We start from the raw sequence: 17,500 nt of genomic DNA, 5'->3' as shown, positions 1-17,500 counted from the left end.
ATTTTTATCGATTACTTTTATTTCTTAGTGTAACAAGAAATGTTAACCGATTATGCCACACTAGATAAAAAAAATAGTAAAAACTATTATGTAGTCACCGTTAGACTAAATCGAAAATGGTTGCCACCGAAATCTGTTTAGTCAACTGTGTCCATATTGTATTGTAGAAAACTATAATATTTTCTACTGAGATTGTTGATGTCGTGTCAAAATTTTTTTTTCGCTTAGAAATTGATAAAAGTGTGCTTAGTGTCACACTAGTGGATTGTGTGCGATGTCTACAAATCAACTTGTGCAAAAATATATTTTTTGTATGTATGTTTGTAATGCGATAACTTTTGAACAGTAGATTGTAGCTTGTGAGAAATCACTATTTAATATGAATTTTGACGTGAAAAAGTGCCTGTGAAGGTCTAATTTCTGAATAAAAGATATGAATTTGATCTGAATTTGATTAAATTTAAAAGATGTAAAATCTGTCAATAGAATTTTCGTTCGTTCGCGGGGCAACAAAATCGTTAAGTCGTCATTGAAATATTCACAATTTTGTAAAAACTCATGAAATATTTATTGTGTTCGCGAGGTCTTAAGTTCGCGGCGAACAACTAGTTTATATATTCATATTATTTATTCGTCAACCAAGTGTTACAATGATCTTAAAGTCATTACAATTAGTGCTATTTTATCTTAGTCGTCACCTATTACAGGTATTGCGAATTTAGGCGCCTACTGGTTTATGGGAGCCACTATATTATTATTTAGAGCCGTAACTCACACTTACATCGATTGTAATGGACTAAAATGTCATTTGCAACACAGCTATAGATTCGTTTTAACACGTATGAGTGCCATAATTGCGCCACTTTATAGGACTTATTATAGGACTGTAAATGGTATTTCAAAAAACGTTCTATGGTCTTTTATAGTACAATTTTTTGTCGCTTGGGGCATATTATCTTTGATTAATAGCGCTAGTTTACAATAGTCGAAACGCTTAATATAAATTTCATTCCAGGACCCCAACACCGTTCAAGATAGCGATGGCTGAAATAGGCAAGAAATCAGGGCTCAAGTACGAGCCCTCCAGCCCCAACTGCCTCGTGGAGGACATCACGGAGATGATCAAACGGGAGCAGAGCTCAGACAACACTGTGCAGCTCAACGACTCCATGCTGTCTGCTACTGCGGACCAGGAACAGCACAATGTACCGGTTAGTCTTTATTTATATGTTGTTTCTTCAGTAATTTAACTTTGGAGTTCAGGGTCCAGTATTCTGAAGTTACTAATGGTCTTTGGTATGCTTGATTGTGAGATTGTTGGCATGTAAAAGATGTGATGAAGTTCGGAATGTCCCTTTTCCAAAATATGTGTTTTTCAAAATGTCCTTTCTATAGGTGTTATGGTTTTCTGTTACCTCAGCCATATAGCTTTGGAGCTCCGGGTCTGGTTTTCTGAAGTTTCTATCATATTAAAAGTTTTAGGACAATGGTCTTTATTATTGGTATCATATGGGGAAATTTGTATGATAGTAGACAAATTACTGAGTTATAATAAAGGTTACTATGTCGTCTATAGGAACATAACTTCCAACATATATTTATTTTATGTGTTGTGAAAATAAAATCATTTTTCATTAAAATTAACTTAAAAATTGGAATAGTCCCGGATAGATAGATGGGTTCAATTCCCGCTCGATTCCATAAAATGTTTATCCTTTTATGTCTGTCTATGTCGAAATCGAAAGACTAAGATATTTTTGAAAATAATATACAGATGTAAAAATTCTAGAATAGTCTCTCGGATAGACAGATCCGTGGATTCAATTCCCTTTGTTTTATTTTCATAATTTAATTGAGAAAAAAAAAAGCGCGTGTGACATGTCACCTAAATAACATTAGAATCGAAATCGATGAGAAGTCCAAGCACAAGTTTGTTGGGTCAGATGGAGGACTCCGGCATCGGCAGCCTGAAGCGGGAGCCCGGCAAGGAGAACCTGCCGGGCGCGGGGGCGGGGGCGGGGGCGGGACGACGCGCGCGCAAGGCGCTGGCCGCGCGCTGGGCCGGGCTCACCAGCACGCCGCGCGCCGGACGCGTGCCCGACCTCGCTTTCGTTCTCGAGACTCCTGTCAGTATCTCTATGTCTCTATATGTCTATACTGTTGTACATTTGCCACATAGTAAATTCGTCGTCACTGAAAAAAAGTACGTGCAAGTTTGTCACACCTAATTTTTAATTTTTGAAATGTAAACTCTTCTTTAGCGGCGTTGTGCACTTTTTGTGATTGGTAATAGTGGATTAGTAGCCAAGGGCTATAAAGCATCAATTGCAGCCCGAGATATTCGAGGGTGCAATTGATGCTTACACTCGAGCCAACTACTCTGCTTTACATCTCCATTGTGAAGTAAAACATAATTATAAAAAAAACAAAAACAAACCTATTTCCGCCTTTTTTTCATTAAAAAGAACCGAACATTTAATTTTAATAATATTCGTTACCTATTTAAAATTGATAACTATTATACGATATATAAATACGAAGACAAGGCTGAATAGCGAAGCCACCTCTTTGGTCATTGAGCTGAATGCATGATATCTATTGCCAGTTATTAGAACTTTTTGAAAGAGTGAATTTTTAAAAAAAATTACTTACTACTCTAGAGCACTAATTGGTCACTTACAAGCCCCATTTGGGGGTAATAAGAACCTACTTACCGAATATGAGAGATGTAAAACATGTTTAACTTGCGTCAGGACACATAATCGGAAATTAGTAAGACGTCAATAGTGCACGACTTTAATATTCAAGTTTTCACTTCTGCCGGCACTCCCAGAGTGCAACACGTTTTTTTCTTAAGTTAATTCGTCAAGTTTCCATATCGAGAATTGTAAATTGCAACCTATCTATGACGAACTGACACACACTTTTAAATGCATGTGACGAATTAACTTTCGACATATGAAGTTTTAAAAACGTGATGAATTTACTTTGTGACAAATTTAAACAACCCTATGAATTACTGTACACATACATAGATAGTATCAGCAAGGTTAATAAAACTGTAATGCACAGTCAACAGCACATCAACCTACCCAAAATCATTGCAAACTCGCCACGAATACCTCGCCATAGAGGTTCATACAGGGTAACTTGATGTGCTATACTAAAAGACTCTAACTGTAACAATTAAAAGAGAATGGTCAAGAATAATAAAAATCGCGATTAATTTAGAACCCCTCTCAAACTCTTTTTTGGTCGCTTAAAAAATATATATCAGAAGTAGGTGTTGTCCGCGTCTTTGCCTTCATTAGCTTATATGTGACCTTGAGGTTATATCTATTCCGAATTTGATTAAAATCGGCCCAGCGGTCTGGCCGTGAAAGTGTAACAGACAGACTTTCTATACAAATATTTCCAACCAGGTCAACACTATGCTTTTTTTTTGAAAAAAATTATGTAATTTTTTTCCCTTCTTTTCATTAAAGTATTATTTGACAAATATATTTAAAAATCAAGAAATTTCTTATAAACTAAATTAAATAACTGATAAATTTAATTATTAATATTTCCAGAGCAAAACTCTGGCCGGCGATAGCTCAGTGATGTTCTCACCGCCGTCCATCGTCAAGAACTCCATACTGGAAGAGTCCACGAGCCTCCACAGCCTCATGAGTGCGGAAAACACCCCGAACACCAGCCAATACGAAGACCTAGACATCGAAACGGTCATCACGAACAAAACCAAGGTACAACACAGGTCTATTAACCCCCTACCCAGCCCCTATAACGATATCTTGTACCCAAATTTGTACCCCGAAAACACAGTATTCAGAGATATTACTAATATCGATAATAATGTATTAAACGAATCGCCCAGATCTTTTACAAGATTGAATGCAGATAGGATTAGGACAATAACGACTAATGAAATTAACTGCGAAAATTTAATAGCACCAAAAGAAGTTTTAGCTAACGCTTTAGCAGATCATATTTATAAAGTTACTAATCAAAAACCATCGACTTCAAGGCTTGATGAGATTTTGACTAATAAAATTTGTAATACTAACAAAGTTGATAAAGAAAACCAATGGTGGGATAATAAAGAGGAACAAACAGAGGAGCTGTTTTCCAGTGATTATTATAATATGTTCGGGAGCTATGTTGAGTGAATACGCTTAGTATATTTGTATTGGGGAATATATGCGCTGGAATGAAATTTATAATTGTTTACGTTAATTACAATACAATACAAAAATTCTTTATTTAACAAATTAATTGCATAGTATACATAAGTACAAAATGTAATCACACATAACATGACATCATGGTATAGATACAATGTGCAAAAGGCGGCGGCCTTATCGCTGTAAGCAATTTCTTCTAGACAACCTTTTGGGAAATTGTTAGACGAGGAAATACAGTAATGTAATTAATGATTTATTCTGATTTTATGGTCAGATTTTGTTTATCTTGCTAGCGATGTAAAGTTACTAAATGAAACTTTATTCGTATGATATTCGCCAAACAAAATATGAAATACATATTTTTTTACTAAAATGGTTTTAGATATGGGGCTTTGAGATGCAAAGCCACCGATAATAACCACCGTTTTGACAATAATATAATAACCAAGAGAAATTATATTATGTCGAATCATTAAACGGCAGAAAATGAAGATCTTGTGTTATCTAATATTATGAGATCTACAATGTACAGTAAACTGCACATCAAGCTTCCCAAATTCGTTGCAAATTCGCCGCTATTATTATCGGCTACACTGCGAGCTTGAAAATACCTCATTAGATAAAAAAGATATGGTGACCGTATTTGCTTACAAATAAGAAAGTTCTATATCCCGACGAATTCATGGACTGAGCACTTCTTTCTGTCCCTAGAGTTTTTATCTCTTATTTCCCCGAGGAATTATATCACTTGAAAATGAATCTTAGTCTAGAGAAATTAAAGCTGGTTTTTATTTGAAGAGTATTCTTATGAGTAATCATTCGGGTTATATTCGTAGTAAATACGGTTAGCATAACTATAACAAGAATTTTCGTGTTTGGCCTAATAACTTGATATGTGATCTGTACATAAAAAATGAAATAAAAGCTGGGATTTGGTTCTAAAATAATTTTGCACGATATCTAAATCTAACACAATATAAAATATTAAAATCTTTGCACTAACAATACAATGACTACAGCTTGACAAAAATTAACGTTATTTTCTTCGCTGTAATTATTTTGTGTGCGAAATAGTTGCCACTTTGTAAAAATAAAAAAAAACTGTTGTTAATAATATTGAATCAGGATTTTTATCAATTAAATTTAATCGTACGTTAATTTTAATGGTGTAAATATTTAAATCGTGTTATCTAAGCATACTAAATAAGTTAATATAAAACAATCGCGTTTATTTTTTTTTATAATTTAATATAAGTGCACCAAACTTACGTATAACGGAATTAGGTAGTAAGACACCAAAGATGAAATTTTCATCAAATGAATGATTTTTTTAATATATTGGTAAAGTTTTAGGTTTTTAAGATTAGTTTTCTACAAAAAAAAAAATGTATACCTCAAGTTTACCAATCACCAAATCGTTTTAACGTTAGTATTAAAGTACAATTTAGGCATTTCAAGTATTAATTTCTAGGTTAGTTTTATAATTCGTGAATTGAAATAAAATATTGTGTGATCAACGGTCAATTGCAGTGTTTTCAAAATGGCTGAAAGGACACGTTAAAAAAACCTATAAAATATTCGGGGTACTAACATTCCTTTGTTAGGTCCAATCCCTTCCCTGTATTTATTTTTTTTGAAAGTCTAATATTTTGCTTTGTAATTTGCATAGATAACATTTTTTTATTCGTAACTATTTTTTTGACTAAGATCAAAATTTTGCGCTGTCCGCGTCGGTTGTGAATGATTATTTATTCATTTGTTAAATTTGTAACAATTTTAATATAGACGGCAGCTATACTTAAGGATACTTTGTTTGAAATAAACAAATGACATTACCAAAAAAAAAATCCCCTTCCCCTCCGCTCTTGCGTTCCGTTCCCGCCAAATCCTTTCCCAGCAATATTGACAGGCCAGTGTTGAATCTGCATATTTTTTTATTATTTTATAAAAACCTATTTATTTCTCTTGTTGAAACGATTGTTTTTGTTACTTATTTATGTTGAAATGTTTTAATTTATTCTGTAGTGGTAGATTTTTCTTTTGTATTATGGCAACTTTTTGTATTATCGAATTGTGTTTTTTTTTACTGTACTTTTTTTTCTATGAGTACTTTAGTCACTGTCAATATTGTATATAGCCCACTCCATCGCCCATTGAGTCCAATGTCATTTTTTATTTCAATAAATGTATTTTCAATAGTATAACTGTCTATTTTTTCAACCCACATAGTAGCAAGTCGAATATCTAATATCACGAAATATGTGTTAAAACCTCTTATTCATAAAAAATACAGCACTTATACTATATAAGCTAAAGTATGTTTTGTGACTTGCACTTTGCAATATTTGGAGAACGAGAGAAAACATACTTTAGCTTAAAGTGAATAACTTTTTTATTAATAAGAGGTCCTTATAAAATTACTAATACATCATAAAACACAGAAACGGGCACATCACAACCAGGACTGCAGATAAATATATATAAATATAGATCACAAGTCAAATATCACCCTCAAATTCTCTGTGGAATATGTCCACTGTCTAAACATTAACAACAGAAAAAAATCAATAGTGGACTGACATAACTGTAGACGTCGTTATATCTTTCGTTTCGCTTATATAAGAAAGAGAAGTGCCTAAAATATAAGAGAGGAAAAGGGACAGCTCTAATATACAGAAAATGAAATCAAAGTAATTTATATACTGCAATATAAATGGTAGAGTACAAATTGACAAGTACGTCTAGCTTAGGCTAGACGTAAAACTTTACGAACATAAACAGTGAAAATTTACTCTACGTCATTAGTGACGTAAAGTAAATTTTCACTGTTCATGTTCGTAAAGTTTCACGTTTTGTTTCGGATGTAAGCTTAAAATTAGCTCTTCTTATGCTCCAGAGCAAAAAGCAAAATCTTCGCATATGAATTTATTTTTTGCTCATAAACTAAAATCTTAGTCTTATGGCCAGTAATTTAATTAAGATAGACAGGCGCGGAACATCCGCGAATAATAGAATGCTTAAATAAACTAATGTTGTCGAGTTCCTTGAAGCAAAGTATGGATTGCTAACCTTTCTGCCAATGGTAACCAATGTTAGAATGAAATGATATCTCAAAATTATATTTGAAAGTTTTCGCTTTTGGCAATTGGGTTTTTTTAGCTACTTTTCCCTTTTTAACCGGCTCCGCACTATCGCCGAACTCAGACACACGCCGACACGAATATTGTGTATTTTGTATGAGATCGTGTATTTACTGCAACAAGAAACCAGCAATGTACGTAAAAACAGCATAATTTGGCGAACTGTTTTACCGATAATGTGGAGCCGGCATGAACATCTTTGTGAATGATTCAAATTCAAAACGTTTATTCAGAAATTAGACCTTCACAGGCACTTTTTCATGTCAATTTTTATATTAAATAGTAATTTCTCACAAGCTACAAACTACTGGCATTTCGGAACGACAACTGCTGAGAAGACATGCCTAAAGAAACTCATTTTAAAAGTGTTGGTCCCTACCATGCCACCATTATTATTTTATTCATTCATTAATGATCTAGTAGTGTATGAAGCCAATAACAAACCAGGTCCCTCGAGCCGGATCGCCGCTGGTGGTCAAGAAGTCGGCCGTGCGCTCCATCAAGTTCGACCAAGAGCCGACCATAGAGGAGAAGTCGGTCTCCACGTCCTTCTACAGTGTGTTTATGGTTTGTATTCTTAATTTCTGATTATTTTCATAAAATCAAATCATTTATTTAGACATTACGCTTTCATAGGTACTTTTTCACGTCATATTTTAAATTAAATGATGTTTACCAAAGCTACAAACTACTAGCATTTCGGAACGACCATTGCTGAGAAGAAATGCCGAAAGACCTAATTCAAATAGTGTTGGTCCCTATTATGCCAGAAGGGCTTACCATTTTTTAAATATAAATTTATGTATATATTTTTATCAGTAATAAAACAAAAGCTAAGAAACTAGCGGAAACGCGGGCAAATGCCATATAAATAATAGTCTTTATCTTTACATATTATAAAAAATAATACGCACTGGCGTTTATGAACTTCTGTGTGCGTAGCGCGACTTTCCTATTTACCATCGAGTCGACTCGCCGTGAGACGCAGCTAACCAATCACAGTGTGCCATTATGACGCAACGACAACCACACCGCAATGTGATTGGTTATGAGTTGTACTCATTACAAAAATATATTAACCTTACCAAGACCATTGCAAATCCTATACAAATTTACATACAATATATAGAGTTTCAATGAAATTTCGATTTAGTTAAGGACCAGTGTTTAAATATAGGCCATCGCGGGCGGTGCTGCAATCATCTGTTAGTTATAAATATTGCAAACAATTGCAACAAATATTGGCAACATCTTGTTATATTTGTTGCACAATACGTTATAACGGTATTTGTCATTAAGTCAAATCAAATACTTTTTCTGTGTGTCAAAAACAAACAAATTTATTCGGCTGGTATGACAAGGGACGTCACAAATGTTTTAAAAAGCGTTTCAATTATACTAGAAATAATAATCATAGGATCATTTAAAGTGACATTGGTTTATTGTGTTTCATTATGTTAATTTATTTATACTTTTTATATACAGGCAAGTACTTATTTTTAATTATTTGATACATTATAACATTCTATACATTTAATTACAGGACGAACCAAAGTGGGAGTTATTCGCTTGCGGCAAAACACAGGACCAGTTAGATTTGACGGTGTTAGCCCATCAGTATCTGAGGAAATCAGCTTTAAAACCCCGCTCCCTTAACTTCTAGATTACTTTGATGTTTACTGGCAGTGGCGTAGCGTATCCATCGCTGCCCGGGGCGGAATTAAGTTTTGCCGCCCGTTTGATGTCATAAAACTTGACTTAGTGAACATTTTGTTTCAAAACAATGCTAAACCATGCACTAATGAAGAGTTTATTTATCAAAACTAAAATTATTAATCTAGCTACGCGCACTGCCTTGCCGTGTTTGGCGAAGGCAACATCTGATTCGTCATTGTAAATTAGTCTTTATGAATAACTTACATGAAGTTGAAATTCGGTTATACTGAATGTTTTAAACCTTTGTATTGTCAATATACAAGTTATCTTTTTGAACACCGACCAAATTTTCACATCAGGGCAGCGCTAGCACGAGTTTTTTGCGAAAATGTAATTCTATCGACATCGACAAAATTTATATGAAAAAATGACCAGGGCCTCTATCGTACGTAAGAGGAACTGTTATTTCTCCATATATATTTAGACCTTGCCGAAACGATTACATAGTCGCTGAATTTCGTGCTAGCCCCCACAGGTTTGTTTAGTAAAACAGTATGCATAAAACAAATGAACATTAAAAAAAACAACAAAATACTATTAAACTTTTTTGGACGGGTTTTAAAAGTCAGCCTGTATAAACATTAGCAATGTTGCTATTTATATATTCACTTGAATCACGCTTTTATTACTTTTCTAATGATTTAAGCCGAGCTTAAGGTTTATTATGTTTGTTATTTAATTATGTAAACCTACGGAGTATGTAAATAAACGTGTGATTTAGATTATGTTTTTATATAAATAAGTTAATGGTTGATTGTTTGACCAGTAGGTCAATATAATAATACTGAAAAAAGCAACAAATTCTAAAATATTTTGTTTTCTTGTTTTGATGTACCTGCGCAGAAATCGAAATATTTACATTGCGTGAAAATGTTTCAGCCAATTAAATATTTCGGCCAATCACAGCGCGCCACACCTCTCCGCAATTGGTTACTGGTCATTCCTACGAGTGTTTTAACAATTCGTCAATTTTCTTAAGGGATTTCTAAAATCAAATATTAGTAAAACTAACATTAGGTTGTATAGGTCAATTACTTCATAAAGTATGGCAATAAAATTGATTCTTGTCTTTATAATTTGTAAAATTGTAATGATAGCGCAGCCGCGGCATTCGAAACGCTCATAAGAATGACCTGCTCCATTACACGTAAAATCGGAAAACAGAGTAAAACATTCTATTTCATATTTATTGAGTTCACATATAGGTATTGTATATATTTAGCTTACCCCATTTTCATATGCTTATTATTCAGAAAATCAAGCTGTATTTACAATAATATATCTTCATTCCGCCATATTGTGTCAAGTTTTGGAATAAGTTTTTATTGTATAAGTTTCTTTTTTTGTAAATATTTTGTTTAGAATATTTTTATTAGGTATCGTCTATTTTATCGAAAAATGATAAAATTTAGTAAATTATGGAGTTTTGTAGCATATTCATTTGGCTATCTAAAACACATTTTTCAGGTTCGGGTATAAGTAAAAAAAAATCTTGCATGCATACTGATCGCATGTATAAATACAATCTCGGAAAGTCTTTTTTACCAAAATAAATAGTAAAGTCGAGTCTTGATTGGCAACTTGCTATTATTCAAATTCCTTTATAAATATTATTTTTTAAGTATTTATAAATTAGTTTGAAAACACAGGCTAATAGTTAATTTCTTTTTTATTCCTAAAAATTGATAGAGTAATATAGAACCGTTACAGTACAAATTTAATGATAAAACATTACCATAATGGTATAGCAATTAAAATATATATTTTTACAATAATACTTGTATTAGTTAAATTTTTCATAAAAATAGATTTTGTTTGATTTGAGTAATATCTATTCGGCGTAAGTTTCCTTGCATTTTGATATTAAAACAAAATTATTATAAACCGATATGAAAAATTTTTGAGCACGGAATCGCAATAAGTAAGGTCTATTTTCATATTTTATTTGTTAAAAAGAAACAGAAAAATAACGGAAAAATATTAGAGTTGCACCGTGATTATTGAAATCGGCATATCAAAATATTTTTTTTTCAATTAGATCAACATGTCAAAAATATTTTTATTTAAGTAAGTAGGCAGTATTAGTAACACTTTTAAATCTTCATAATTTTGTGGCTTACGAATAGTTGCATATATTTAAAATTCATTTCATCCAAAGCGCAAATGAAGAAGAAGCGCGCAAACTCCACTGCAGCATTTTCACCATGGATGTCATTGTGCAAATGTTACAAAAAATGTGGTGTAAAACATTTGAGATGTCATTATATACTCGTGCTCAGTACATTACGTCGGAATTTTTAGAAAAAACCGAAAGGTTACATAATTATGACCTAAAAATACTGTAGGCCCCTCCTAGGAAAGATGTCTAGATACGCCCATTGAGTTTAAAATAGTATTTAGATAATTCTAATTCTAGCGTTTAGTAAGCGAAGCAATATTTATAAACGATTTAATTATGTTAACTTTAAAATAACTTTATTTTACGTTTTATTTTGTATTGTCTATTCTGTATTTTTATTCTGCCTGTTCGCTTTTAAATTATTTACCTAAAATAGTGCTATCGGTTTCTCAAAATATATAGATATGCTATTTTGTAACACTATAATTCGTTTCTGACGAAGCAAGAAAAATTGAAAACAACGAATATACTGCTATCTTGTTCTGACAAAGTATTCTTCAGTACAGGCGAAATATACAAAACTATTGCGTAGATTATTTTTTGCTAAATGTCGAAAATCATGATTCTTATATGATAGTAGGGAACACGAGACGTCACATTTCTTTTAACCGTATCAACTATTCATTATTGAGAACTAAAAAAATATGGACCTGTTTCACAGCTTGCTATTAAAGTATCTATCGAACAGATGATGTTAAAAATTGTGTTTAACAAGTGTATGATATGGTTAAGTGGAAATTAACTTCAATTAGATTTATCGAGCGGTTTATGTCAGATTACAATATGACACTTTAACACATAGTGCTGATATAGGCTCTAAATGACAATAACAATAAATTGATCAAGAAAAGTGACATTTGATTATCGTGTTTCATTATATTAATGCATTTATACATTTAATTTTATACCAAGATAACTTTACTCAGAAATGTAGTATATTGGTTCAAAAGTGAAGAACAGTAAATATCTAGTAATTTTCGACTTTATTTCCCTTTTCATAAAGTTCAAATTACAATTTTGAGAACCGGCAGTTACGTACCTTATTTTAAAGTTTGTGTGTTTCCTTATTACTCTGCCATATATATGGTATTTTATACAAAGACTATACCTGTTTTAATATGTGACTACCGTAATTGTAAATACATTAAGTAAGAAGGTTTTAGCTTGGTGGAAATAAAGGATTGGATTTTAATTATTAGTTTTATTTTAATTTCAGGATTTTCTATTGTTATACTAGCGACCTGCCCCGTCTTCGCACGGCTGTTTTGTATGTATAAACCCTAGTTAATATATTGTCTTAATAACAGTAAAAACTGCGTCAAAATCGTTTGCGTTGAAGGAGAAAGCTTAGAAACAGACAGACGCGGCAAGCGACTTCGTTTTATACTATTAGTGATGATGAAAATTGCTAAACTTTTATACGTACTTATTTAAAAAAGACTAAGAATTTTAAATTAGAATATGTCGTGAATAAGTGCTTGTGAAGGTCTAATTTATGAAAGTAATGCTTTGACTATAGATTAGTATATTAAATATACTATACAAATTCTACCAATATTATAAATGCGAAAGTTTATGTGGATCTATGTATATTTGTTACTCTTTCACGTAAAATCTACTGGACGGGTTATGAAATTTGGTACACGGGTGGATATAACCTATCCTAGAAAAACACAGGGTACCTACTGTTTATCTCGAAATTCCCACGGAAGCGAAGCCTCAGGGGCAACTGGTATTGTAAAAGTATGTTTAACTTTGTTTTCATTCTGCAAATCCTGACAGACAATGCCCTTAATCACAGTAATCTCGACAGTAATATTATTATAAAATCCAGAGCTCCAAAACTGATATAGAATTAAATCACACGAATTGACATGGAGAATACCTTGTAAGGAAGGCTGTTAGTTAGTTTTTCCTTCTATTAGTATTATAGAAAGTAGAAATTGTATGTAGGCTGGAGATTAGGGCGGCAAATTTGGCAGTGAAGGAAAATGACCTTTTTTTAAAAAGTGCCTCGTTAAAGGGACGATATTCCTTGTACAGTTAACAGCTCATCAAGTTACCCTGCATGAAAGTCTATGGCGCGGTAATAACGGCGGGTTTGTTATGAATTAGGGTAACTTGATGTGCTGTTGACTGTATCTACGCACTACCTATTTAATAAGTGCAGTGCTCAAAATATTTTGCATGTGTTTATCAAACATATTTTCTGAAATGTTTTGTGTTGTTTTGTCGTCCCTATAAAATATTATCTCAATGCAATCTAAGTGTAATCCTGATAATTAAATATTTAAATAAAGTTGCGATAAATTATTAAGTTCATTCTAAGTTAATTAAATAAGTACATAATTACGAGTAAGTACTTAGTCATTTGTGGAGTTAACAGGCTTTTGTTGAAGTCCATATAATCTCCGTTTCTCAAAATGTCTCTCGGCTGAAAAATGTCCTTTTTCTTAATTGTGGCCTTTTTAGAGGAAAGGACATTTTAGTGAAAGGGTATACTGAGAAAGCGAATTTTGAAGAATTTCTAGACCTCAATCATGGCTTTATGTGGTACTTAAGTGCGTTAGCGAAGATAATATTTTACATACGGTAAGTTTTAACATTTGTATTAATTGTTAAACATACTTCTGTCAACCTCTGTGGCGTTAAACTTGCAATCGCACGAAATATGTAGCCTGTCTAACGAATAACGAGATATTCCGTTTAGATACACTACTACCCTCTGGTCATCACACAAAAACCACGTGAATATCTGTTCGGTAGTGAATTAAATAGGAGTTGACTGCCTACTTTCCCGCTAATCAAATCAGATAAGTACAGTACTACCACGTTTATAAGTTACATCGGCAATATTCGACGGCGCAGAATAGCGCGTCCTACCGCCGAATCAAACCGAATACAAACTCAATAAAATAACGACCATATTACATAAGTCTTAAAATTCAATGATTCGTGCGAACGACGCGAGACGGCGCGAACTCCAGACATAGCGCGTACGCGTCAGCTAATAGCGGACAGCTCTGTTCGCGGGTAAAATACTAAAATACTTACTTACTTACGCGGCTAAAATATTTTCGTGTCGTACAAAAATTAGACTTCTGCGCAGGTACATCGGTGTAACTTATAAAAGTGGTAGACCTGTACTTACTTTTATGTCAAAAACGAAAACTTATATGGAACACGTAATGACGTGTCGTGATATCGTGTGAATTCAATTTTGGTTTTATTAGAACAAACAATTTTGGTTTAATCAAAACAAAAAAAATAGTACTTAAATATAATTGAAAATACATAATTTGTCTAGTCTACTTTACAAAAGGGCCTTTCACGTCTAAGTAAGTAACTAAATGGCGTAGATAGCACGTTCAGTTTTATATAGTTGAAAGTAATGACGCGCTATCTCTAGAAACTATCTGAAACTCATCACAGTGCAATATACTATTAGTTTATAAACGAAACGTCTTGAAATTGCTTTCTGGCGCGAAGCGAGACCTATTAGCATGAGATGGAATTAATAAGTTTAGTTTGTGTTATATAGCGAGCCAAGCGATGAGAAAGCTAATAATTTTTATGCCGGCTGTACATTGGCGGATTTGGCATACATTAACTACTTTTAAACATTCGCGTTGCATAATTATATACTAAATAACAGGTATTAAACGCGCACATACGTTTTCTATTTCCCAGCCGTTTCGGACAAAGGTTTGTTACAAAGGTTCATGGTCACTGGGCGACAATCGCCCTGTGAATTAGAAAAGGAAGAATAACTGTGATTGATTGTGGTAAAAAAATATAGGTAATTTTTTAACCTATTAGAAAAAATTGTCCTATCTCATCTGAGCGTTGTCCCAGTTTCTTTCACAGCCGTTTAGCGTCGGGGCCCCGTTTCGGCATCCTTGCCTAATGCTCTTCATATACCTACTTAGCCCATATGAAGTATCCATTGTCCAAATATCCATTTGTTTTTGTTCGTTTTTATTTTTGTAGTTCAGTTTAGTTTTGTAGTTTCTAAAATAGAGACTGTGATTCAGATTCAGTTAACTATCTAAAATGAGAGTTATATATAGGAATTTGCGATTCGTGGGCTAACTAAATGGCTTCACAATGTCTTCCCTAACGAACGATCTTACAATATTCTACCGCTAGCTATATTAGCAAATTTAAATTGTTATTCCAAATTGAACCGTCTCACTAAAGACATAAAGTTCGATATTGATTGGACGCTATGCCGTCTCGAATAGTTATAAATTGGAGGAGAAACCGGTTCAATTAAGATTGCATGTCAATGCTTGAATTTAGTAAAGTCGGTCTGACTGATATTTATTGTCCGGGTTATACAATATACATATAACCTGGCTAAGTTAGGAAACCATCTGGATTGGAGTGGTCTCCAATCAATGGTATTGCCAATATAGTGAAGAAAATGATCATACTATTGCAGTGTACGTTATATGTTGGAGAAAATATAAACCTACCTAAGACGTTGATAAGTACTTCTATAAGCGTCATTTGCAAACAACAGCTTTTCGAGAATTTACCGTGACAAAAATACGTGAATAAAACATAATTTATACTAATCTTAGTTTAAACCTAGTTTAAACCAGCAATAAGTGTGACGTGTTATCTCTATACGGCTATAATATCAGGCGGTTTGCAATGGCTTCCGGTAGCTTGATTAGCTGTCGATTGTAATTTAATAAAATACGCGAGTTGCCTCCATTTTTAATTAACTCCCTTGCAATAAAGATTAACCAGAAAGTTCTGCGAACAAAACTTGTGCAATACATATTAGTCGCCAAACTTCGTCGGCTGCAGCTTCAACTATTTTAAAGTAAATACCTAAGTGAGTTAGCTTGGCGAATTACGGGCGCGCTTCGTGCTACATTCATACTTAATATTATTAATGTGCAAGTCTGTCTGTCACGCTTTCACGGCTAAACCGCTGCACCGGTTTTGATGAAATTTAAAGAACCCCGTTCAAATGTAGGCTAGGATATTTTTTTCAAAAACCAATTCATAAATTATTATAATGGATGTGAAAAACAGAAGGATGAAGACCACTGACAAGACCTAATGGTCGTCTTGCTGGACCGCTACACTGCAGGTCCCGGGTTCGATCCCCGGTCAGGTCAACATAGAAAATGAACTTTTTCATTTCTTTGATGTTTATCTATATAATGTAATATGTTATAGAATATAGTATCGTTGAGTTAGTATATCATAACACAAGTCTGGAACTTACTTTGAAGCAAACCACGGTATATATTGGTATATATACTGTATACTTAGTTATATACTTCGTGGGGCAAACTCAATCTGTGTGTAATTTGTCACTATATTTTTTAATGCGTAATATACAAACGTGTGTCGCCACTGTAACAAGCTACGTTGCAGATCCTGTCTCCGTTCGAGCATAATAATGGTGTAATTTCTAGACGTCATTATTTGAGAAAACTCGTCTTCTCAGCGAAGATTTTAAAATTATTTTTTTAGTTTCTTGAGTAAACGCTCTGTTTTGTACGAGTTGTAAATGTAATCGTTGTTTTGCTGTTTAAGTTTTAAATTTGCAAGGTATATTATATATTTGTGGATTTTTGATCGGAACCTGTACCAAAGTATTAGTCAATCACTAATATTATAAAGAGAAAAGATTTGTGTTTTAGTTTATTTGTTTGTAATTAATAAACTCAAAAAGTACTGGGCCGATTTTGATGAAATTTGGCACAGAGATATATGAAACGGTCACTACATAGGCCACTATTACCCGCGAAGCGTATCAGGACACTTGCGCTAATAAAAGGCGTTGCGTTGCGTTACGCGCAAGTTCTTGAGCGCACGTTTCTTTCGCGTAAGTTCTATCGCGCAAGTTCTTTCGCCCAAGTTCTTGCGTGCAAGTTTCTAGCGCGCAAGTGCTGTCGCGCACCTTTCTTGCGCGCAAGTTTCTTTGTGCGCAATTTTTTTTTCGCGCAAGTGATTGCGCGCAAGTGTCTTTTGCGCATGTGTCTTGCGCCTAAAAGTACCAAACTCCCCGCGAAGCCCGTGGGACAGACATCAAGTTATTTTATATAAGAAGTACTTAGTTATAAATAAGCTGTTAAAAAGCCTGTATAAGTCCAAGTTAACTCAGTCTCTCATCTTCGCGTGTTCCCGCCGCCTTCGGGGCTATGACGCCGCGAAGACCAGCCTAAAAATAAACCTTACAATTTTTAAGATTAATGCTATTATTTTACAACCGTCCGCCTGCCTTACGTTAACTCTCCTTGGGAATAATATTATTG

At 33.6% G+C, this 17,500-nt stretch overlaps 1 protein-coding gene across 6 annotated transcripts in view; it reads left to right on the top strand.

Moving 5' to 3' along the window:
• Myb (Myb oncogene-like) overlaps nucleotides 1-12,411 on the top strand; it is a 43,112-nt gene extending 30,701 nt beyond the window's left edge. For 5 of the 6 annotated variants that reach the window (XM_053764078.2, XM_053764077.2, XM_053764079.2 and 2 more), the window contains 3 exons: nucleotides 1,016-1,211; nucleotides 1,944-2,126; nucleotides 3,573-6,388. In XM_053764078.2, the coding sequence (XP_053620053.1) occupies nucleotides 1,016-1,211; nucleotides 1,944-2,126; nucleotides 3,573-4,169 (976 nt within the window). In that variant the 3' untranslated portion in view covers nucleotides 4,170-6,388. Of the gene's footprint in view, nucleotides 1-1,015; nucleotides 1,212-1,943; nucleotides 2,127-3,572; nucleotides 6,389-7,771; nucleotides 7,892-8,867 lie in introns of those variants that run through there. The other variant, XM_053764082.2, reaches the window with a different exon arrangement.
• The last annotated feature ends 5,089 nt before the right edge of the window (nucleotides 12,412-17,500 follow it).

This window comes from Plodia interpunctella, chromosome 25 (assembly GCF_027563975.2).
Source record: "Plodia interpunctella isolate USDA-ARS_2022_Savannah chromosome 25, ilPloInte3.2, whole genome shotgun sequence".
In the NCBI taxonomy this organism is placed as follows: Eukaryota; Metazoa; Arthropoda; class Insecta; order Lepidoptera; family Pyralidae; genus Plodia; species Plodia interpunctella.
Note: the sequence above shows the minus strand (reverse complement) of the source record. Positions and strands in the feature narration are given on the sequence as shown.